At 42.0% G+C, this 24,283-nt stretch overlaps 1 protein-coding gene across 1 annotated transcript; it reads left to right on the forward strand.

The window, feature by feature from the left end:
• The first annotated feature begins 241 nt into the window (after positions 1-241).
• On the forward strand, positions 242-10,919 carry LOC100735934 (arylacetamide deacetylase-like 4). Its single transcript, XM_003471411.2, has 4 exons — positions 242-502; positions 4,269-4,488; positions 6,839-6,902; positions 9,884-10,919. Exons 1-4 carry the CDS (start codon positions 335-337, stop codon positions 10,656-10,658), a joined length of 1,227 nt encoding a protein of 408 aa, XP_003471459.1. The 5' UTR covers positions 242-334; the 3' UTR covers positions 10,659-10,919.
• The last annotated feature ends 13,364 nt before the right edge of the window (positions 10,920-24,283 follow it).

Raw genomic sequence — 24,283 nt, forward strand, 5'->3', positions numbered from 1 at the left:
GAGTCAGAACCTCAGCGTAGGTGACCTCTGCGACCTAGATGAAACCACCTTTTCAGATCCCTGGGAGCTGTAGTACCTTGTGAGCCCATTCCCTTCTGATCTGTGGGAAGGCCCAATCCTGAACTCCTCCTGGGCTTTCCTGGACACTGCATTCCTTGGGGAGCAGGTTTCTTGAGCTCCCTTTGCCTAGTTGACTTCTAAGAGGTCAGATCAGTCCACTACATCAGGCAGGGCCAGAAAGCGTGGGTGGAGCTGGAGCCTTATAATCAGCCAGGTTATCTTCAGTGAGTTCCCAGGCTGGCTTCTCCAGGAGCAGCTCCTTGAGGGCTCAATCATGAGTATCCTGCTACTGGTGCCACTACTGGGCATCTCCATCTTTCTCCTGGGACTCCTTGTCTGGACCATCTTTAAGCATTTGCTCACCACAGATGTCCCCTCTGCCTTGAAACATCCTGTCAAGTTCAGAATTCTGGACTGCTTGTTTATATATGGGATCACCTTGGTGAGTGTTCTCTCGGGTCCCTTCGTGGGTTGGGAGTATTGTCTCTGTAATTCCTCCTGCTCCCTCTTTGTTTCCTTTCCTTCCTTCGGCACATTCCCTCAAGACAGGTAAGGTAGGATTTGACACATTTTTGTTTTGTATCTACTATTCTCTTTCTCCCTCCCTCCTTCTTTCTTTTCTTTATTGTTTCCCTGCTTCCTTCCCTTATTTATTTCATCTATTTTTCTTCTCCCCTCCCTGTTTCCTTTCTTCTTTATATTCTCTCATCTGTTCTTCCCTCCCTCACTCCTTTTCTTCCTTCTATCCTTATTTCTGTTTCTTCCTCTCCTCCCCTTCCATTCTTACTGCCGTTCTCCCTTCCTCCATTTCTTCCTTCTTTCCTTTGTCCCTTCTGTTATTGTTTTTGTTTTTTCCTCTTTTGCTTTTTCTATGCTTCTTTCCTTCCACTTTCCTTCTGCCTACCTTTATGTCCTCTCCTTTATCCTTGCCTACTTTCCTTCTTTCTTTTCCTCCCTTTGTCCTTTTCCTTTTTTTCCTGCTTCGTTTCTTCCTTTCATGGTTCATTCCTTCACAATTTCCTTTCTTCCCTCCTTGCTTTGTTCCTTAACTCTGTCTTTCCTTTCTCCATTTCTTTTACATTTGCTTCTATGCTTCATTCCTCCTTTCTGTCACCCCCTTCTTCCCATGCCCTAGTTTCTCTAATATCACTAACTGCCTCCCTGTCTTCCTTCAGCATGAAACACTTACCAGGAACCAGTCAGCAAGGCTCTTTTCTGAAGATTGAGTGCCAATCAGAGGCAGTTCCTGCACATTAATGGTCTCATGGTGGCTGACACCTTCAGTGTAGCACTTACCTGCCACCAGGTATTTATCTTACATAGGTGTAGTGAGTGCTCTGAAGCCTGGGACTATTATATTCAACTTTAAACCGGTCTCTAAGCACAGAGAAAGGCACCACATAGCTACTATTTATTGATGAACTCAAGTTATTTCAGCTACCATTTCAGGCTGGTCACATCAGCTGGTCTCTTATCAGAATTTGGGGGTGGCAAGACACCAACATTTTCCCCGAATTGCAGAAGGGATTTTCCCCATGTAGAAGGTAGGTAACTTTGGTTCATCTCAGTGTCCCAACCCTGGTGATCCAGAAGCAGCCAAAGAACTCACACTGATTATCTCTGAGGTGGTGAAGAGATATAAGGCAAAAAAGCATCAACTTCAGCCAGAATATATATGTATTCTTGCACTATCACTACCTGTGGGATCTGGGATGTTTGCAAAGACATTTGTGTCTCTTTCATCTGTGAAATGGGGTCAGTTGTATCTGTCTCATCAGATGACATGTGGCAGGGATTATTAGGTTGAGAACTGGCCAAAAAAAATCGGTATCTGGACAATTGATGGAATTTTTCACCATCAGTGTGGATCACTCCAAGTCAGCCTCCAAAGACTGAGAGGTCTTTGGAATTAGTATCTCTGGACCTCAGTGTTGCTCATCCACCCATCCATGCCAGAACTCTGTCACAATGTGTAGCAGCTGTCATCACAGGTGCTTAGCTGGTGAGCTACTATTGAAGAAAAGCACTAAAGTAGGAAAATGCCAAATTTCCTGGTTCTCTTGGATATGTGGAGCCTTTTTCTTTTATTTCTGGGGCCCCAAACAAGCCTGTAATTAGGAAAAAGATAGAGGCCAAATATGAGCTTGGTGGAGGAGATGAGCTAACATAATTATGGTGTACTTTGTACAGGCAATACCTTACCTCATAACTGGATTTCACAAAATATCAAGATTGGCTTGTTTACAATTAGAGTTAGCATGTTAGTTCAAAAAACACAATTGGTAAGTACAGAGGGTAGTTGGAAGACATAGGAAATGTCTAAACTTAAAAATTACTTTATAGTAAAGGATCCATTGTCATTAATACTCCTTAAAATATACTACCTGTCACTTCAAAAACACTAACCCCATCACTCTTGCCACTTTGTGAAGTGTGTCTAGAAGTCCTGTCTCATGAGTGTCTTCATGAATTTGTGATTTAAAAAATATGGTGAGTGCTGGTGCCCAGTGCCCTTCAACAGAAAGCATTATGGGACATTTTTATCCACTTTATTCATCAATGGCAACATGAAACTTCTGACTGTCCCACAATGTCACAGAGACCATGAAAGGCAAATGCTCCAAATGGATTCAGGGTATCAAGGCAGCCACAACAGAAAAACCAAAGACACTCACAAAAGAAGACTTTCACAGATGCTTCAGAAAGAGGCAAGAGTGATGAAGGGAATGTTTTAAGTGAGGGTGAGTATTTTGATGTAGTTTATGACAATGTTTCTGTTCTGGGATAAAATACTCAAAATTTAAGCACATGTTATATATGTATTTCTAATCACACCTTTAATGTACCTTTTGCCAGTACTCCTCCCATCTGTGCTCACATGACATCCCGAAATAATCACATTACTCTTTTCTGCTGAACATAGACAGAGTTTAAGAGTGCTCCAAAACCCAGAGCCGGGGGTAAGCAGTGAAGAGGATTGTTTTTTGTTAATTTTATTTAAAGGGAAAAAAAAACCAGTATAAGGTTACAAGTAATACAGAATTTCAAAAAAAAAAAAAAAAAAGAAAGAAATCAATAAATAATAGATTACATATTGTCATCTTAGAAATAGTTGTTCAGGTTACAAGATTAAAGCATATAAAGTGGACCTTCAAACAGTGAGAATGCAAACAGTTGTGTTCAATGATCCAACAAAAACTTAGTAATATGGTCATCTGTCTTACACACCTAAACACACTTGCAGTTGTATCCTTCAGAGCACTTTCTTTTCCTCTCTTTTTTATAACATTTACATATTTTGGGTTTTATTACCCCATATTTCTTATTATTTTTGGGGGGGAAGAGAATTTCAAATGTGACAAAACAAAGCAGTCAGTCAAAACAAAGGATAGACATACCACATGATATAAAAACAGAATACAAGGTAATCAACAATGGTTACCATAATGTCTCTTGATGCTTTAAAAAGAATTGCCTATAAATTAGGTATCATAAAATTGAACAAAAAGTACAGAACAAGATCAATAAAATCTAAACATTGGAGACATTACAGGACTTCAGAAGAAGATAATATTCAAACCAGAATGGGCGTTATAGTGAATCTTATTGCATTTAAAGTAGTAAGCAGTGAAGAGGATTGAAACAGGTGACAAAACAGCTTTGTCATCACAGACTGAGTCAAGTTGAGGATAAAACCAAACACAGTAAAGATGTAAGTCAGATGCCTTTCTTCAAAGTCAACTGACTTTTTTCAATTCAGTGCCCTCTTCCCATTCTGCCACAAACTGGGCTACGATGTTGGCAAAATCACACTTCCTTCTGTGTTTTATATGTGGCTTTCACAATACTACAGAACAGGTAATTTAAAAACAGGAGAAATTCGTTTGGCTCATGAACTGAGGTGTTTGTTTGGCTCTGAGGTGGGGTAGAGAAGTCTAGGACCATGGCACAAGTTCAATAGAATAATAGAGAAGGATAGAGAAGGTTCTGCAAGATATCTTTGGCCACCCCTTGGCATAAAGGCAAGTTTGCATGTGATTGCAAGATAGAAAACCTGGTTTGTGCTCCACAGAGCTGCATTAAGCCAACTATGCATGCAGGAGACAGGAGAGAAGCATGAGAAGTCTTACCAGTGGTAAGTAGGCAAGAACTGTCTTCAAGATCCTAATCTCTCCTCTACCTCATATTCCTCTTTTTGCCTCCAACAGGGGAGCATACTAGAGAAGCTGAATATTTGCTCTATGCCCACCTTTGCTCGCTTTGTACATGATAGACTGTTCAGAAAGACGAATGACCCTAAAGTGGTAGTGACTGACCTGCACTACGGGACAATCCCTGTGAGGCTGTTCCAGCCGAAGGCAACATCCAGTAACTCCTTTGGAGGCATTGTCTTCTACCACGGAGGAGGAGGGATAATAGGAAGCTTGGGTAAAGAGTTTCCCTAAGGAATGGGAGAGCATGGGCCTTGGAACAAGGTAGTTTCACTACAGATCTCAGGTGAATCAAAGGGAGAGAATCAAGGGAAAAATTAGCTTCTTCAGAGGAGACAAGAGATATAGTATGGTGTTCACTTAATTTGATGGAATTGCTAACTTCAAGCACAGTGTCTTGTAATATGTGATAGTCCTAGTCCCACACACTGGCCTTTGACTCCTCTGTCTCTTCCCATTCACAATCATGGCCAGTCTTGATTTGTGCTACAGTGATCTTAAATCTCAGCTCTTCAGAACCATGGAGATGCAAACTCAACTTCCCTTGCCCATGCCCTGCACCTCCAGAAAACCCCTTTTACCTAACCCTCTCCACTTGAAATTCACCAAATTCCAAAAGATGTGCCCAAGGTTGGAGATGTAAACTCTGTGACAGAATATTTTCCTAGCATGAGTGTAATCCCATGAGTGAGGCTCACCATCTCCCCTGAAGATGTTAACTAGGAAAATATCCCATCCATGGGACCTACTCTTGTAAACAGTTATCAGTCTCACTAGATCCAAGGCACAGTTCCCTGGTGCCATCCTGTGTTGAGGGAAAAAGTCGTTTCCAAAGGTAAAATCAAGATGGGTCAGTAAATATTTACTGAACATGTACTGAGGGATGAACCCTTTCCATGCACAGTAGATACTGAGGAGAAAGACCCAACTCTCATCCTTATGTACCTGTCAGTCAATGAGGAAGCTAGACAATGCAGGAGAATTCACATAAATGGGTAGTTTCACTCGCTGATATATCTGGCTTCTAGGACAGTGACCCATAGGCATTGTATTTGAGTCCCTCTAATCAGACTAAGCCTCTTCTAGAAGGTAGCATTTTACCCCTAGCCTAACAGTTGAAATCCGGACTACAGTGAGGAGGAAGAGGATTACTCTGAGTCAGGTGGAGGCCTGGGGCAGGCCAGGAGGGCAAGTACCTCAGTCTTCAAAATGTGGGGCACCAAAATTCTCAGTCACTAGAATTAATACTACACTGTAAGGAAATATTCAAAGAAAAATATTAATGCAGAAGACTAGTTGAACATAATGTCAAAAGAATAGTAAGGCAGGGCTGTATGCCTTTTATGAATGCAAAGCAGAAGCCTGTTTAAAACTTAAATTATTTTGCTCATTGTTGTATCTTTTGGCATTGTTTTTGGTTTTGTAATATTCTGCATCAATGTACTCTTTCTGAAAAGCTGAGTATCTTAGAGTCTGGATTTTGTACCCACAGTAGATACCTTATTTGCCTCACTCTGACTTGGCCATGCTCAGTCCAAGCAGGAGCAGGCAAAGGAAAGCAGAGCTCTGAATCAGGGGCACCTGGGGAAAAGAGAAGTCAGGGTGACGGAGCTGGCAATGAAACTGAGCTGGACACACCATTGCCGGGGTCTGCAGGGCCCAGGTCATGATCAATAGAGGTCTTCACCTTGACTATCTATCACCTTCTCTGGAATCTTTGATGTCCTACTTACTCTTGACTTTCATCAGGCTGATGAGTCCTTCTTTAGGGTGAACCCAGGTCTTGGGACTTCAGAAAGTTTCCAGATGAACTAATGTGCAATGGGGCTGAACATGCTAGCGCAGATCTTTGTCGTAGGTGCTGAATCAGATGACCTATCAGTGACTCTGTCACTGTTTCCATCCCATCTTACCATACCACACCCCACAGCCCTGCTTGATTCCCCTGAACACAGGAATCTCCAGGTGCCTGAGCCCCCACCCAGAGGCCCTGAAACCATACTTGTGCTTAGCCTTGCACAAGACTTGAACAGACTGCTTGATGCATCTGTGCTAACACCAGGATGTTGAAAAAGCTGAGAAGTGGTGTCTTTGACAAAGGCTGAGCCCATTATTTGGTCTGCAGCACAGCCCACTAGCATCAGTGGATCTACATTTTACAACTTCAGATACCCTTGCTACTCATAGCATGCCCCATCCAGCCACTGCTAATTTTCTCAAAGTAAATACACCCAATTATTAGCATTCCCAAGAAGATATGCCCTAATTGATTTGCTCTGGCTTTGTTCATTTCAGTTCCCTAAGCCTTCCTGGTCCTCAGTTTTCCCTAATACACAATTAATTTCTGTACGTGGTACCCAAGGTCAGTTCCCTCCTCAGCATTCAAGAGATTTGGGAAAATGAGGGACTTTCTCGAAGCATAGCCCAGCAAACTTAGGAGGAGACCAGAGTAAGAAACAGAGATAGGACATTACTCCATGTCCATGTATTGTCTGCTTTCCATGGGCTGTTGGGAAGATGTTGAACACTTCTCATGGGGCACCCTCGGTTTGCTTTTTGTGTTGCAGATTATCACCATAACGTGTGTGTTTTCCTGGCTCGGGAAACAGATTCTGTGGTATTGTCAGTGGGGTGAGTTTTTGAGACATTCCTCGGCTTTTTGTGGGAAAAAGAAAATGGGAGGGGACTTCCTGGATATTTGTAGAGCAGAGACGAGTCCCTGATCCAAAAGGCATTCATAGACATGCACTCCAGGACATGGATGCAGTTCCATTCAGAGTGGCACAAGATGCCTGCTGCAGGAGAGTGCACAGATCAGTCCCGTGAGAGTGACCACTACATCACATCGCTGATATGAACTGTTACATGACCAATTAATAAATGACACTGAGGACACCCCATGATAAGAATGCATCTTACTGTAATATCAAGGTGCATCATGTACAGGTACAGATTCCATATGATGAATGTGATTGCTATTTATATCTAACCTGTGCCAAACTGACTTAGTGCTAAAAATGTTACATTAAATAACTACAAAATTACAAAAAGCCTGATCCTTTAAAACTAATGTTTAAAACTATTAAATCAAAATAATACCTGTAGGAATACACATAGTTAAAAGAAAACAATAAAAAGAAAAGAGAAAGGATGCTGTATCTAACATTCATGGTATCCCTTCTCTCCATCAAGGTGTGACTGAGATAGGAGGAGATGATATGATGGTCAAGGTTGGCTGAGGGTCATGGTCAAGATCCTGGCTGTGGCTGAGATGACTGTTTTGTAGATTCCCACTGTATCATTAAGTACTAGCCTACTCACCTACCTACCTCCCAGCCATAACTCACACTGGGACCAAGGTGAAATATGTCTCAAGACATAATTGTGATCAAGTGCAAGCAAACATTGCCCTGAATTATGCAAGGACAGTAGGGACAACTCATAGCTTTGTATGCATGGCCCCAAGAAAGCTCAAAGAGGAAGGAGAACCCACTGTAGACAGGAGAGGTGATAGAACCTGAAAAACTTCCTGTTGGAGTCTGAATGTTTGATGGTCCCCCTCTAACCTTGGTTGCTTCTAGTCTGAGTGGAGAGTGCAGCTGTATGACTCCAGCAGGTCATTGAGCACCACAAATTCTCTCTGGGCACACAGAAGAGAACAACATTTTTCCAGGATACGATGCCTCATAAATCATTACCATTATGTTTGGTTTTCTACCATTAATATCTGTGCTTCCAAAGATCGTGGGAGCATAATTAAGATCCTTGAACAGAATGCACATACAGGTGGGAGTGAGTGCCTACTTTGCCACTGCAAGGAGAATGCTCAGTGTACCTTTATGTGAGGTAAAAGCTGCTCAGTTTATCTTCTATTTGTAGAGCCTTGGGGTGTGAATGAGACCAGTTCCAGTGGAATGACTGAAGAATGATCAGGGAGAGAAGGGGCTTGGGGCTGCCAGAGGTTTGTAGCGGGTGATGGCTGGGAGGAGGTTCCTGGGGGACACGGAAAAGGGAGAGGTATTCTCTCCTCCTGTTCTCTCCTTTTTCTGCCTGAGAGCTAGTGCAGCTTGGCTTTAATTATAGCCTTCCTATGACCATCATGACAGGTAATGGGAATGTAACATGAAGAATTTCATCTTTTGACCAGAGATGGTAGAGACCAGAATGGGCCAAATATATTGCAATTGTATATTGCAAATGTACAATTCATACACAGGCAAAGTTTTGTTTGGGGCAGAGGACTTCAGCCAAATTGGAGTTTTTAATGAGGGGATGGAGCATTTTGCTGAGAGAGACTAAAGCAGCCCTCTGGCAAGAGATAGGAGGATCACAATTTAGAATTTACCTTAGGCAACTTGGTGATGTAGCCAGACATTGACTCAAACAGTAAGCATAAGACCTGCTGAAAATTTAGCTCAGAATGAAGGCTCTGAGTTCACTTTTCTGTCTAGAAAATGAATTATTCTTGTGAGACACTGGGAGATCACAGTCAACTTGAACTAGTGTCTACTGAATTTCTGTGTCTATGGCATCAATTTTAAGTACAAAACAGCCTGGCCTAGTACTGACGGGTAAAAAGGAGCTCATCTTTGCTGAGGAACTGAGGAGATTTTCTTACTGCTGGCCTCAAAATCCTGTATAAACACTTAAGTAACTTCATGGCTTGAACAAAATGCAAGGTGTAGTAGAGACACATACCGGTACCAACTGACAACAGGGCAAACTAACCCTGTGGCATAATCTTGGACAAAATACTTCTTAAATGATCAATATATCTATTTGCAGCTTAGTATAATTTGACTATAGTTTTAGTTCAAAGAGCAAAGGAGACAGAAATCATATGAGGGCAAATATGCCAAGCCTTTAATCCCATTTTATTTACTCATAAGAAGTCTGAAGGCTGAAGGGAAGAGTCCATGTTCTCAGCAAAAGCAGCTTTCAAGTCCCTGGCTGTACCACCATAGCTGTTTCTGTAATCTAGGCATTAGAGATGCTGTCAACAGCAAAGCTAGTGGGAAACTAGAAATGTGTTCCCCAGATGGATGAAAATTAGTTTTTCAAATAGGCTCAGGGCAAGGGAAGCCAGAGAGCTTATTTAGAATATTTTCCTGGGTGAGAATTTCTCAATTTTTGACAGCATTATGCCTCTGTAACTTTACCAGGGTCTCAACTTGGGTCTATTAGAATGGACCCAGCCATAAAATGTAATAGTTTATTGCAGAAAATTGTCTTGTCATTCCAGCCTTGTGCTTGACACTGTTGCACCATGGTGGTCCTTAACTGAGGACCAGCAGGAGGCTCACTTGCCATTTCTCCGTCATTGCTGCTTGTTCCTCTTCCAAAGCTAGTAGCTTTTCATTCATGGGAGTTTGTGCATGCATGGGAAGCATGGGACCTGGAGCTTACACTAAGCATGTAGAATCCTGCAGAGCCAGACTTTGGATATATAGTTCCTATTACCATAGGAAAGAATGGGGATACCCACAGTTACTTCTTAGGGTCATTCTGAAGAATTCATTGGGGAAGGTTTCCTAAGGGTTGTAGAACACTGTGTTCAGATGACCTGTAGTGACACTTTGGACATTATTCTTTGTTCCCATTTTCCTCCTCAGGTACCGGAAGCTTCCTTACTACCATTTCCCTGTCATTACCACTGACTGCCTGAATGCCACCATCCACTTCCTGAAGAGGCTGAAAAGCTATGGTGTGGACCCTTCCCGGGTTGTGGTCTGTGGAGAAAGCATTGGAGGAGGACTTGTGGCCCAGATCACTCAGGCATTAGTGGGACGCACAGATCTTCCCAAGATCCAGGCTCAAATCCTGATTTATCCAGTTGTCCAGTGTATCAATTTCCAGTTACCATCCACTCACCAGAACCATAATATTCCATTTCTCACATGGGACTTCTTGATAATGTGCATTTGTAAATATATGTCCATTGACCTCTCCTGGAAAGATGCCATACTGAAAGGTGCTTTTATACCCCCGGAGACATGGAAGAAGTACAGGAAATGGCTCAGCCCTGACAACATCCCCAAGAGTTTCAAGAAGAAATACAAGGAACCCCAGTTTCCTGGATGTTTTAATGAGACTGCCTATTTGGAAGCCAAACATCTGTTAGATGTACACCATACACCACTTCTTGCAGATGATGAGACCATTGCTCAGCTTCCCAAGGCCTTCTTTGTGAGCTGTGAGAATGACATCCTCCGTGATGACACCTTGCTCTACAAGAAGCGCTTGGAATGCCAAGGAATACTAGTGAGTTGGTACCATGTGGAAGATGGTTTTCATGGATGCATAACTCTATTTGATAAGCAAATTTTCTCTTTCCCATGCTCCCAGAAAATTTTAAATGCTGTAGTCAGTTATATAAAAGGTTTATGAAAATCACAGGGGGCTTGAATAATGTGAGGTCATTGTGCTTCTGCCACAGCTAGAGATTCTGCTGAATTCTACTTTATTTCAGAAAAAGTTGCTAATCCACTATGACCCCGTTATGGAGGATAAGATGGAGTGAAGACTCTTTCACTTTATTTTCCAGAAAATATAACTGTGTTTCATTCCAATACTGTCAGTGTTCAGGCTTACATTTAACAACATTCTCTAACAATTAAAAATAAATATCAAAAAAGGAGAAAATGCCTTTAAAATTTTCTTGAAGCTTTAAACCATAAGGTCTCTGTAGAATTAGTGCCAACAATTTTTATCAGTTTCTTTGATGAACTCATAACCACGATGACAAAGCTTTGCAAGGTCCATGTCCTTACTGGAGGAGGGGTCATGTCATCGTTCCTAGGCTCAATGTGAGTGGTCACATCCTAGCTGAGAATGTCTCTGGTTGGCCCGAGAAATGCTCCTGCAACTAAACACATCTTGGATCAAGTCATCCTTGTAGTGGACACAGAAATATATTGATGGTATTTTGGGGAAAAGATACAGAGGACGGAGAATAAAGGTGAAAAATGGAAGAGATAGTAAACTGTGGGGAGCCAGGACTCAGGTCTTTCATGGGAATCCCTAGGGCAGATCTCTGGCTTCCAAGAGGAATTTATCAGAGCCAAGGCCATGTTGGAAAGCTTTAGCTGCCAAGAGGAACTTGGAAAGTGTATTTTTTGAAGGAGGAAGTATAGCCTTTTATTCGCTTAAGTTTCTGTGTTCTTACCACTTCTACAAAGCACTCTCTCTTGGTTGGTCAATGTCAGTGTCTCTGCTCACAGGGATAAGAAAAGGAATAACCTCTGTCCATCATGCTGTAAGGCACACAATAGCTGTGTGGATTCATGTTTGCATGATGCAACTGGAAGAACCCCATGCACTATTACTGGTCAGATCCATGCAAGGAATAGAGCTGAAAGATCTCCCTTGTATGCAGCCATAGCCTTTCTGGGTACCAACACTCTCATCTGTGACTGACAGAAGAAGTGGTCCTACACTGGACCCTGGTCCTCACATTGAAACCAGTATTTCACAAGCAAGTGGGATGGATTCTCTGAGCCTCAGCAAGCATCATGAAGCATGAGTTACATTTCACCATCTTTGATAGAAGGAGCTGTCAGTTTTTAGTTTCTATCTAATAATAGCAACACAAATGTTCCAGTGTTTCACAGTATATATCTTTTGCACTACAGTTTGTAAACTGGGCTGTTTATCAGGCCTCTTATTTGGTGGTTCCATGGGGGGGAATATTAAGAGTTTGACTAGAGTTTCATCTATAGTTCAAAGGATAAGGCTCTGTATCCAAGCTGGCAAGGAAGGACACAGTCTTTTAAGACTGGAGGCTGAAGTGATCAGTGTCTTACTAGCTGTTGGCCAGAGATCTTCACCTTCAGCTTCTATAACCATCCACAGCATGGCCACATAAGTTTAAACAGAGCTTAGTTCCTTAAATCAATAACTGAGAGACAAGTGGGACCCAATGGTCAGCAGATCTAGTGTACTATAATGAGGGACACATAGTCCCATCTAAGCTGTCATCCTTGCTATATCTCAGTAGAAGAAAGTTATGGGTCTTATCCAGGGAGATCACACAGTGTGCAAACAGCACAAGTAGAGGTCACATTTGCAAAATGTGCCTCATGCAGAAGGCCGTAGCAGAAGGTGACCTGAACAGTGAAACTGACTTGTCAGCCTAGGATATAAAAGCTTTTCTCCACACATGAGCTCCATTTCCTGGTGCTGGCGATAGCTTGTTTCCCAGGAAGGGTATTCTCAACTTTTTCAGCTCTACTTCCCTTCTCCACTAATACACTTCTCTTGTGTTCTATCGAGGTTCTTCTGGGTCTTATGGGCCCTCTACACAGCCTACTCTTGACCACCTTTCTTTGTCATCAGGTCAATCAGAGTTCCATCGGGACAGGGAGGACACATGAGCAGACTATTTTCCTCTTGACACTCTCAGACCCAAAGGATGCTAGAGTGTTCTTGAGATCTTTTAACTCCATGTGCCTGGTTGAATCTCAGATCATGAACATGTACAAAATTGTGCCCACATATCAATGACCCAGGCAGTCTCATTGCCACAATGAAACATTTGGTGATTGAAAATGTCAGAATTTGGGGTTCTTTTGAAGGCTCAGCCAAAAGAGAGGTGTATTTTGATCTTATCAATTTACTGTGGAGGAAATGGATCTTCAAGCAGAGGATGATTCACCCACGCTTAGAAAATATCAGAGTATGGGAAATTAGAAGCATCCATGAGGTGGTGATGCACATCGGTCAGAAGAGTGAGATGAACTCACAGAGAATTCAAAGTACATGAACAGAAAAGTACAATGAACCAAGTCCTATGACAAACAGCTTAGTTTCAATTAAGGGAAGCAACCAGATTTGGTTTGTATTTTAGAAACATTGTTCTGGAGGAAGACAGGAAACATGGTGCAAAAGATTTAATGATCAATGAAAATGCTATGACCTCACCACATCCCTTTGAAAAATAAAAAGAAGGCAAAAGCGATTTTAAAAACATAAACAAAATCCAATGTACTAACCTTCAGCAATTGGTCCATACAGCCTGGGATCACATTTTTCATTTTGGCTCATTATCTATGTGACCTCAGTGAGCTACTTGACCCCTTGTGCCTTGGTTCCCTCATGTATAAAGTGGGTGGAAACATACTACCCACCTCACTGGTCATCATGAGGATTAAATGAATCAAAATAAAGCACTGAAAAACATTCCTCCATCAATCACATGTCCAAAGGACTGAAGACAACTAGCATGTTTAGATCCTCCTCTACTATTGCATGAGCCTCACTGCTTCTGAGAAGAACAATGCCATCTTTCTGGTCACCTGTTGATCTCACCAGGTGATAGATTACCTGGCAGTGGTGAATGTCAGTGAGGCTTGGTAGAGAAGGTGGGTTGGGGTTTTGTCTGTGGCTGCTGTAAAAAATGGTCACAAACATATTGGAATGATCAACACATCTCCACCAAATGAGTTCAGAGGTCTGGAACAGCCTGCAGCATTGAGTTGTTTCGGATGCTCTTGCTCCAATGCATATGTTGGTTTTTCCAGGTTTCAAGCACACCTCTTTTCTTGTCTTGGGACCTTCCTCCCTTGTCAAAGTCAATAACCCAGTATTTTTTCTCCTCTGACTGCTGCATGCATCCTTACTCATATGTTTTCTGACTGTGGCCTGTCGGTGTCGCTCCCGGCCGGCAGGAAGAACACGCGACAAGATCTGGCAGTGGCTAGGCTCTCTTTATTTTCCTTCTCCGCACAGTCTGCCCCGGGATTCTTCCCGGCCGAAGCCTCTACCGGTCCGCTCCCCGCGGCTCCTTTCGTGCTTCTCCCTCTGGCGGGAGAGGCACTCACTTTTATAAGGTTACAGTGGGCAATCAGTTCAAAGCGCGCGATGCGGGCTGATTGGCTAACATCAGTTGTTGCTAGGCAGACTATCTTACAGAGCGGGTTGTTTACCAAGCAGGAAGCAGGAGACAAGCGCCATCTTAGCACACTCGATGGGAGGGGTAATCTAGCTCAGGCTTTGCTCTTTCCTACAGGCCTCACGTCCGCCAAGTAAGGCGACCGGGCTCGGCCGCGGCTCCCAACAGTGGCCCTACTGAGTTGTCCTAGAAGAACACTTGTGATTGTGCTGTGTGTGCATAAATAGTTCAGACTGATCTTTCTCTCTCTTAAGATTCCTACCTTAGTCACATCTCCTTGTGTGAAGAAGCTGCCACAGTGTCTGGGGATTAGGAAGTGTACATCATCAAGGAGTTCATATCCACCTTTCACAGTTTCTAACTCTATCACCATGGCCACATTGTGTCTTCCTTCTGGAGGAAGTTCTGGGGTACTGGGCTGATGCATAGGCTCTGACTGACCTTGACAGAGCATGCATGTGATCCAGTGCATCACTGAGAGTCTCCTGTGGTGGGTGCTCTTGGATGGACTTGTCTGAAGGATACAGTGTCTCAGTTTATTCTTATTTTAACATATTTATCCACATACTTCGATCTCCTTGTCAGCATTCATCAACCCTGTGAAAACATTAGCAGTTTCTTGAATCCTTGATCAACCACAGTTGTGATCATTGTCCACTCCAGACCACATGGGCAATCAAATGTACCACTGGGAGTGCTGCTCACTAGAGGCTCCTACTTCCATGATATCCTTCAGGGTCACCCCTGAGTTGGTATAATGCTATCCCCATCACTCCCCAGTGGTGCTGGGAAGTCCTATTAATTACTATGACCATCTTCAGCAGCGGGTGTCGGGTGTCGGATCCTCTTGTGAGACCTGATATCTTCATAGTCTGTTCTTGTAAAGAGACATCTAGACAAATGATGTTAATGGAGATTAATTACACAAAGTATTTATAAACTGGGCAGCCAGTATAACCAGAATAGGTTGCAAGTGGCTCTGGGGCCATGTTGTTACTTATAAGCTGGGTTGTAAACCATTAGGTCTTAATACTATGAGGAACAAGCAAATAAATTTCATTCGTTGAGTCTCTCACCAAACATTTGAAATAAGATACAGAGGGACCATGTAGAATATAAATATAATTTGTTTACAGTAAAGCAATAGACTTGAGAGAGAGAGAGAGAGAAAGAGGAAGAGAGAGAGAGAGAGAGAGAGAGAGAGAGAGAGAGGACAGAGACAGAGAAAGAGACAGAGACAGAGACAGAAAAAGAGACAGAGACAGAGGCAGAGAGACAGAGAGAGAAATACCTTCAAGCATGAGGGAAGGCAAATCAAATGCAAAGATGGCAGTTTCACTGAATGAGGTTTCTGGTTACATTTATATGATTAAAATTTTTCTCTAAAGGGCTATCCTCTCTTTCCTCTCAAGTTGTTATCCTCTTGCAAAGAAAATATGCTGTGGTCACCTCCTAGGTTTTGTTTATTCTTAAGTGGTTGTTTCTTGTTTAGTTGTTTTGAAACATTGAGTTTTCCAACCCCTTACCAACTGAATGGACTTCATGTGGGCCCTGAATCTTCCCAAGATGCTCAGAGGATGCAATATTTTCTTGAACTAAATTTAAAACCACAAAGTCTGTGGATTTTATCTGTAACAAATTAAGGAATATAAGAAAATGAAAACTGGACTGAAATTGCATGTCATTTGCTCTTAATGCAGTGCACATTTACCTGTCCAGGCCCATTACTGATGAATTAGTTGCTCAAAAATGTGATCAGAAGATTTTAATGAGAGAAAAGAGAGTGACACTTTAAAGATAAGTTACTTCACTGGTTTCACCATCATGAGAAAACCTCAAGGCTCTTTAGGAGTCTTTAGATTTGGGAGGTTGCGTACACAGTGCATAAGCTGGCACTTCAATAACATGCAGAGAGCCTGACAGACAGTTTATATGGGTTTCTGCACAGAGGAATTTCAAGCCATATCAATGTCAAACCATTTTGGAATTTTCTGAGAGTTTGGAGGACCCTGAGACACATCTGCAAGCCAACGAATATACTCAGTGGATACACTGTCAGTTCATATCTTTGAAATGATGCTGTTCCCAGTTAGTAGACCCCAAAATTGTGAATACCATTTTCTTCCAAGAGGTCCTAGTGCGTCTTTGGGACTGTATTTGTGGTGTGGAAGTTACATACTAAATTACCAACCTCAAAATATAGTTGCTTGTATTCTACCTGAGGAGAAGCTTCACACAAAATTTCAGAGTGTTCAGGAATTCTCACATGGTCTTTGACTGCATGCAGGTTGGCCCCAGCTGACTGCATGCAGGTTGGCCCCAGCTAACTGCCAAGAGTTGTGATGGATGACAGCATTGCCTTGCATTTCCTTTTCACTGGCATAGTGGAGCCTGTGCGATTGCTAACGTGTGCTGTTGTACCTGAATCACAGTCTGAGGCAAACCAGAAAAACCAAAGAAATCATGGAAAAGGAAATTTGGATTCCTAAAATTATCCTGATAATCGATAATTTCTTTAAAGTTAATTGGTTCTAATATGGGCTGGTATGATCCTGCTGCCAGAGTCTTGTAGATAGAAACATTAATTAAATCCTATAGAAGATCAGTTAAACATTTCCCTTAAGCCGTCATGGAAGAATCAGAGTGGCTGGAGGAGAGTGGTACTCAAGGCAAAATTTTCCAGAGGCCAAGAGTGTGAATTCAGATAGACAACATTGCTGAGAAATCTTTCTCTCTGGGCATTTTCTGTTTCTGCGTTTCTTGGTAACAGAGATGCTAAAAACTGTCGATCTTTTCAAGAGAAATAAAAATTCCTTAGGAAAGAGACACTAGGGGCAGGAAATCAAGTGTGGCTTTCTCCCCAGTATGAGGTACACAATGGTGGGAAAGTTAAGCTGATTCATTTACTGTAAAAGAACAAAGCAAAACACAATCCCTATAGATTCTGGAAAGACTGTGCTGCTCAGCTCTGATGTGAATCCTCTGTGCACATCATGCCTGTACACTGCTCTGTGTCCCCTCCTCAATGATGTAGTGATGTAGATATTGAGACAGTAGAGGGAATGGGAGGACTTTTAAGTAGCAGCTCACAAGAGAACAGGTAGGAAAATGCAACCTTGGACAGTAAGAGGCAAAGCAATTTAAAATGGAAGCCATTGTAGCCCTGGAAGATAATGGGTGGGGTGGGATGGCAATTCAGATTAGACTGGCATAAGCAATGATCAAGTGGAAGAAAATATTAAGTCTTAAGAGCATTAAGAGTTATTTAAATCTCTATTTGTTTTAAAGGTCTTATTCAATGACCATTTTATAATTGTAGTTAAATTAAGAATTATTATTTAACGTTACTATAGTATATTTGCCACCATATATCTGGAACAGTACATGCATTTGAACACTAATGCTCCCAAAATCTCATGTGTTTTAAGGACAATTGGATCATGGTGCACTTTAGCTGACTCTCTGTGAGTAGGGGGGCCTGGTTGGAGGTGGGTCACTGCAAGTATGATTTTGGATGGTATATTCTAGTCCCTCGCTTTTCTCTCTCTTTGCTTCATAGATGCTGTTGGATGAGCAGCTATCCTCCACCAGGCCCTTTCACTGCGCCATTTCTGCCTTGAAGAAGAGCAATTTTGGGATGAAGCCAGTGGAAATTATAAACCAAGTAAACTTCTCCTCCCTCAAATTGTGCCTGTTTGGTGTTCTGTAGAGCAAAGTAAAGTGACTAATACTGGAACTTATTTATTTATTGTATTTCAAGGACATAATCACTAAGCAACCATCAATAACTTCTGTGGGTCTAAGCCTTTCTGGCTGGAATTGTTGACCTCTATGGTGTATGTGACTGTTTTGTTGGTGAGATACTACACCTTAGTATCTGCTATTCTGTACTTTATAAACTTCACTGAAATTAGGAAGCCTTTACAAATGTAAATGACTTCCATAATTGATCTACAGCAAGCAGCAAGAGAGCTTTGCAAGGATTCTGGAAGATTTCTCACTGATGAATTTCTCGGTACTACAGTTAGCTAAGCATCTTCTGGTCCTTCTTGTGGGAAGTAATAGTTCAGGCACTGGTGTGCAGTTCCTAGAAAACAAGCCAAACATGGCACACATATTCTTCTAGGTCGTTTGCTCTTTCCTTTCCATCATGCTTAGAAAATTATGGCATCTCATTTCATTTGATATGGTAACCATTAATTTGGAGCTTTTATCTACCAATTACTGAAGCTGTTGGGACTCCTCTCTGTACAGATGCATCGACACCATAAATGTCATAGTGCATCCATAGTGAGTAATTCTGCCTCATTCATAGTCTTATTTTATCCTCCTTGGGGTAACATGCTTTAAGCCCACTCTTGAATAAGCTTAATAACATTGAAATGAACACTTAAACTGAATAAAATGGAAGATATGTCATGGCTGATTAAAGCTAACAGTACCATGAGACACAATGAAAATGCCCAGGTTCCACAGGCACTGGGGTAAAGTGTACTGGGGAGCAGTCCCTCAGGTGATCTCCAGTGTCAGGAGTGCTTTGAGATGGATGCAGAAGAGGCATATGCTTTTCTGAGATTACTCAATATGGGAGAGTACTTAAACATTCAAGGGAAGAATCTGAGTAAAACAGTAGCATTCAGTCAAGCAATTGAGAGACTCAATTGCGGCACCGATTGTACTTGAGATTCATCAAAAATTCCACCCTGAAAGAGTGTCTGGCATCCTGAGCCAAGACACCAAGCACAGCAACAGAAGCTGGTATGCTGTGTGCAGTAACTGGTTGAGCAGTCAAGTGATTTATAACTGATTGTTGCTAATGTCCTATGAAAATACCGTCTCGAAGTTGGGGATTTAGCTCAGAGGCATAAGCTCCTGACTTGCAAGCTCACGGTCATGAGTTCAACTCCCAGTACCAAAACAAAACTAAACAAAAAAAAAAAAAAAAGAAAGAAAGAAAGAAAGAAAGAAAGAAAGAAAAAGGAAAGAAAGAGAAAATACCATCTCAAGAGAGTTTCTTATCCCCAGATGAAAGGGGCCAAGTGCCAAAGTGGTGCACAGTGTGCATTCCTAAGTAATTGAGAGGTTTATGATTCTGGCCCTGCTATAACTAAGGTCTGGTGAAGGCAACGTTTTGGGGGAGCATCTAGCTCCCTTGTGAGGAGGACAAGTGCGGTGGTGGCTGCAGGATAGCTGCTGGAGCTCACAGCTGAAGAATGTGGTGTGTCTTAATCCTGACCCTGCTGTGATCTGCAGCACTTGCTTGGATCTACAGCATTTTCTGTAACACCTATCCAGGTTGACTTCTCTGCCTTAATCTTTAGGCAAACGAAATAACATGATACAAATCGGTTAATCTTTTCTATTTTTCTGTTTCCCTGACACCATTTTACATACTAGTTGTTACTTTCTGTTTTTATTTAGCCCTCCTCTACCTATAAAACCAACTTCTCTGTTCAGCACATCAGAGCTTTTATTTTATTTTATGAAAGAAAACATTGCCTGCTTCTAAATGCATAAAAATGTCACTTAAGAGCTTGCCTCTGAATCATTATAGTTTTGTCCTGTGACAAATGTTAACCAATTTGCCTCAGTGTCACATGGCAAGCAAGTGGAGAGCTTACAATCTACACCAAGACCCTCTTCCAGTGTCTGTGTGTCTGGTTACTCATAGTGGTTTACATCCCTGTAACTTTTAAGAGCAAATATGACATTGTAAGGGTGGTGTCATAAAGTCGTGAGACATGAATGTCAAGTACTTTTTACGTGGAGTACTAAAGGTTTCATTTGGAAACTAATTAGCTGGCAGTCATAGGTCCTTCTACCGCAGTCTTAATCACTGATATCTGTAACAGTGAAGTCCCCTCTCACACTTCACATTATAAGGGTCTTAGAATGACTAGTAAAGGTTTCACAGTGGCTGCATGATTTGAAAAGGAAGAAACCCAAGCCATGGAGTCTATGGAGATCTGAAAAGTTACCACAGACTAGATTAAATTACAGACCAGGCACAACTTTTTCCAGGAAATTCAGGGTTTCTGAAAAGTGAGAGCTGATTCAAATCCTCAGTACCAGGTAGGAAGTTTGGGTGGGTTGCATAAATCAAGGACATTGAGATGAGCTGAGGCCAGGCACAGGAGTCACAGTTCATAGTCTGTTGGTCTTTGATACTGAGAAAGTGATAGGATGACAGGTGGATTTAGCACCACCAAATCTCAGTGTTAGTTGACTCTCATTTGATATCTTCCATGTGCTGGGCTGCATTTTTTTGTCTGCTGTACTAGATAAATTCATTCACATAATTTTCTCCTGTATAACCTAGAAACATATTATGTCCTTGGTTTAATTGGGTAAGATCACAGGTGGCAATTTTTACTTGAAAGATTACATTATCAGTTCATGCCCTGAGATTTGCTGTGGAGCTAGGGGCATTTTAGATGTTTTCCATGTTTCATACCTGATAAATTATCTTTTTTGTGCAGGCAATTACCACGTCATTCTGCCCCAGCATTTCCACTGGAATGGAGTAGACTACTGTTTTATAAAATGAAGTCACAAGTGCCAAAGCATAGCCTGAAAGCTACTATTCTATGCAACATAGGGTAATTCACCAAAGGGCACAGCTGGCCTTCACATTTCTAGTCTTGTACTGGAAAACATTGTAGTGTTTTGAACTAAGCTCAGTCCCATTTTGGAGAGAATTCATTTGAATTTAGACCCCAATAAGTTCCCCCTCTTGGCAAAACTATCTCTTCATCACTTGCCCAACACTGTCTCCATGGGAAGCTCCCACGCTGGGAAAGTTCTCAGGTTGCACACGGCTCAGGTTGCTTCCAGCCAGCCCTGCTGAAGGTTCCAAGGAGGTATAAGAGTACCTTGGCCTTTGCCTGTCTTGCTTGAGTTTCCATCGCAGGTGGACAAACTTACACTCATTATGTGATTGCACCCACCACAGGGATTGAAATGACGCCTTGGTGTTAAAAAGTTCCTGGCCTTTTTTATTCAATGGCTGTCCTCTCATTCTTAGAAGTTTTGGGCTTGGGATGGTATCCTCAGGGATGTCCTTAGCTAAGTTACATGGGCTGATTTACAGGATAGAGGTCATTGCCTGCAGCCTGGGAAGGGAGCTGATGAGGTGAGAGGACACTGAGGCCAAGGTTTCCACTGTCCACTGAAGCCAATGTGTCCTGCTGGCTTTGGGCTTTCTCCCACATTCCCCAGTTACTCTGAGGGCACAAGATGCAGCATGCTGCTGAGAAACATTGCCATTCCTTTCTGCCTCCGGCCTTTCTTAAGGCTGTGGACATCTAACAGTGGAGGTTTTCTGTTTTGTGCTGATGGAGGCTGGCACTGGCTGTGGATAAGGAGGTGTGATTTTTCACCTTGAATGCCTAGCACTTTCTTTCTTCTAAACTCTATGCTTCAGGATGTTATTTCAAAAAAACCACTGTGATCAGTGATGTGTGGCATGGTTTCTAATTCCAGAAAGGCACCAACCCATACGTGTCAGTGTCAGAAACTGTCCCCATGTACTGTGCTGGCCTTTGGAGATAGAGGACCGAGATGTTGAGCTTCTGTGTGTCTGTCCATGCATTTGTCTGTCTAATTGGAAAGGGGACAAAGTAGGTGTTTGGATTCTGGTTGGAGCCCTTCTGCTTTTGTGATCTGCAACCATGTCCACCACCAGCAATCTGGGCCTTGGCATGGAAATGTTAAGTGAGAATAATACCAGTACATACCACTAGGGGGTGGTATGGTACTTAAACAAAATCTAAAGGACTGTCACACTTTTTTATCTTATTTATTGTTGGGCTATTACAGACATTTGTTTCATGACCTAATCACCTTCTTAAATAAACTGGTTGATAAGTGAGGAGTTGTATATGATACCATATATCATACTACATTACAATATTCAGAACAAAGAAATGATCAAAGGAAACTCCAACTTTACAACTTTGCTTTTCTTTATCCAATGCATGCTGTACTGAGGGTAAAACAACAAAAGTACATGACTGCATTGCACAATACAATCTGTAGATAGTGCTGCATAAGCAATATGAAGTGTACAAAAACTGATGTTCTATAGACAAGATGTTCAGAACGGTCCAAATAACTACACATAGGAAAAAACGCAAGCTTAACTGTCAATAAAAGGAGATCAGTGTACATTTCTAAGGGAATGAGAGTAAAAGGGACAGAGTCTCTCACACTTGGCCATGATCTTAGGAAAATAATGCAATCAGATATGGGGTTAGTGTCACTCCACATCTACCTCAAATTGTCAGCAGGACAGATGTTCGGTAACCCATCAATGACATCTACTTAGTAGTTATGCTAGAGAAGAAAGAACCCATGAACTGAGCTGCGTGTTTCTGGAAAAACAGCAGTGAAAAGTCCTCTGCAAAGTTGATGAGTGTGTTGTGTTTTCACTGAGCAATGTCTTTGGTATTCAGCCCTCACTTCTTGGCATACTGCTTTTCAGTACCTAAAGAGTTTTAATAAGCACATCTCCTTCTAGTCAGTTTGAGCTTCTTGATTGCTACTTAGTCTTTGCAACAACCATGACAGCTGGGCATTATTCTATTTGACACAGGAATTAGGATAGAAAAGTTATGCAATGACAGAAACTTCGTTACCTGTTTAGGGTAAAGGCCACGTCTGGGTCACTGTAAGAACTTCTTCATTGCTCGATACTATTTGCTTATTCCAGTATCTACCAGTGTTTCCGGCTTTTGACTTCCACTCTGTTTTCAGCCTACTGCCACAGGCTGGTGCCCTTTCAGTTTCACCTGTGTCTTCCAGAATCTACTCTCCCCTGGTACAGGTCCCTGTAGCTGAGCACATCCACAGCCACCCACATGTTGTCAAATCATGCTTTCCTCCAAGATTCACTCTTCCATAGAGACCACCGTGCAAGGTTCTACCACCTGCATGTGGTCCACTGTTGGGGACATGGAAATCAAATCATGCTCACCAACTTCATACCCTTGTCACTTCACAAGAAAGAACTCACATTTGCCTACATGTATTTCTACCACAGCATCTGCTATAGTACCTGGTGCACAAAACTAAATATTCATGAATAAATAAATTATGCATTGTGTAGTCTGTCTATAGTAACCTGACAATACATGCATGCTACTGATGTCATATAGGTATTTTTAGCTCCTTATGGGAAAGAGGTAACATTTATTGATCTCCAAATTCATTCCAGCCTTTGATTTTTGTTGACTTTATTAGTGCTTTTTGAGAAAAGGACCTGAATCCTAAATGGATTGTTCAGTGAACTGTCATGAGTTGGGTACACCTTTGTAATGCATTCTGTTATGAAGTGAAGCAAGGATCCATAATCAATCAGTGTGCAACTTCCTCAGCACTGTTCTCCTTCTCCAGCAAGGATGTAACCTCCAGCCTGACTCCACACCACTGGTTTGCCCGTGCTTTCTGTATGTACAGGAATGCATGTCGTTACCCTTTGCATCAGGCCTCCTTCAGTCTTGTGTCTTTGGTTCACTTCCCTTGCTGTGTAATACTCCACCATATGGATGCAATGTAAGTCATTCATTTTGATCTGGGTAAATGGCTATCAAAGTTCATGTCTTAAATTTGGTGATTTGTGAATGTGTAAAGTTATGCTCCAAAGGGAAAGAAAGTTTGAATGTAGAACACAGGCTACTAACAGCTGACCTAGACTATGGAGATTGTTCTGGTGTGGTCAGTACAATCCCAAGAGCTCTGACAAGTGCAGGACTGGATATGATGGTGCATGACTTGAAATTGTACTACTTGGAAGGCTGAGGCAGGAGGATCTGATGTTGGATGTCAGCCTGAGAAATTTAATTAGACTTTGTCTCAATTTGAAATAAAAATAGGACTGAAAATGTAGCTAGAATTGATCCCTGTTGCTGGGGAGAAAAGTTTGAAGAAGTCTAAAAGAAACAAGTGAAATGACAATAGGAGATGGACTTGGCTGAACTTTTCTGGAGAAGGAGGTTGTGTTAGAACTCTTCACAGAAAGAAATCCAACAGAAGATATGTATCTATAGCTATGTTATCTACCTGTATCCCTTCAATGTTGCTAATGGTTTCTTCCTTCTCACATTTAGATTATCTGTCTATGGAT

The sequence above is a fragment of the Cavia porcellus genome, unplaced genomic scaffold, assembly GCF_034190915.1.
Source record: "Cavia porcellus strain 051 isolate PalLab524CR breed Dunkin Hartley unplaced genomic scaffold, mCavPor4.1 scaffold_25, whole genome shotgun sequence".
In the NCBI taxonomy this organism is placed as follows: domain Eukaryota; kingdom Metazoa; phylum Chordata; class Mammalia; order Rodentia; family Caviidae; genus Cavia; species Cavia porcellus.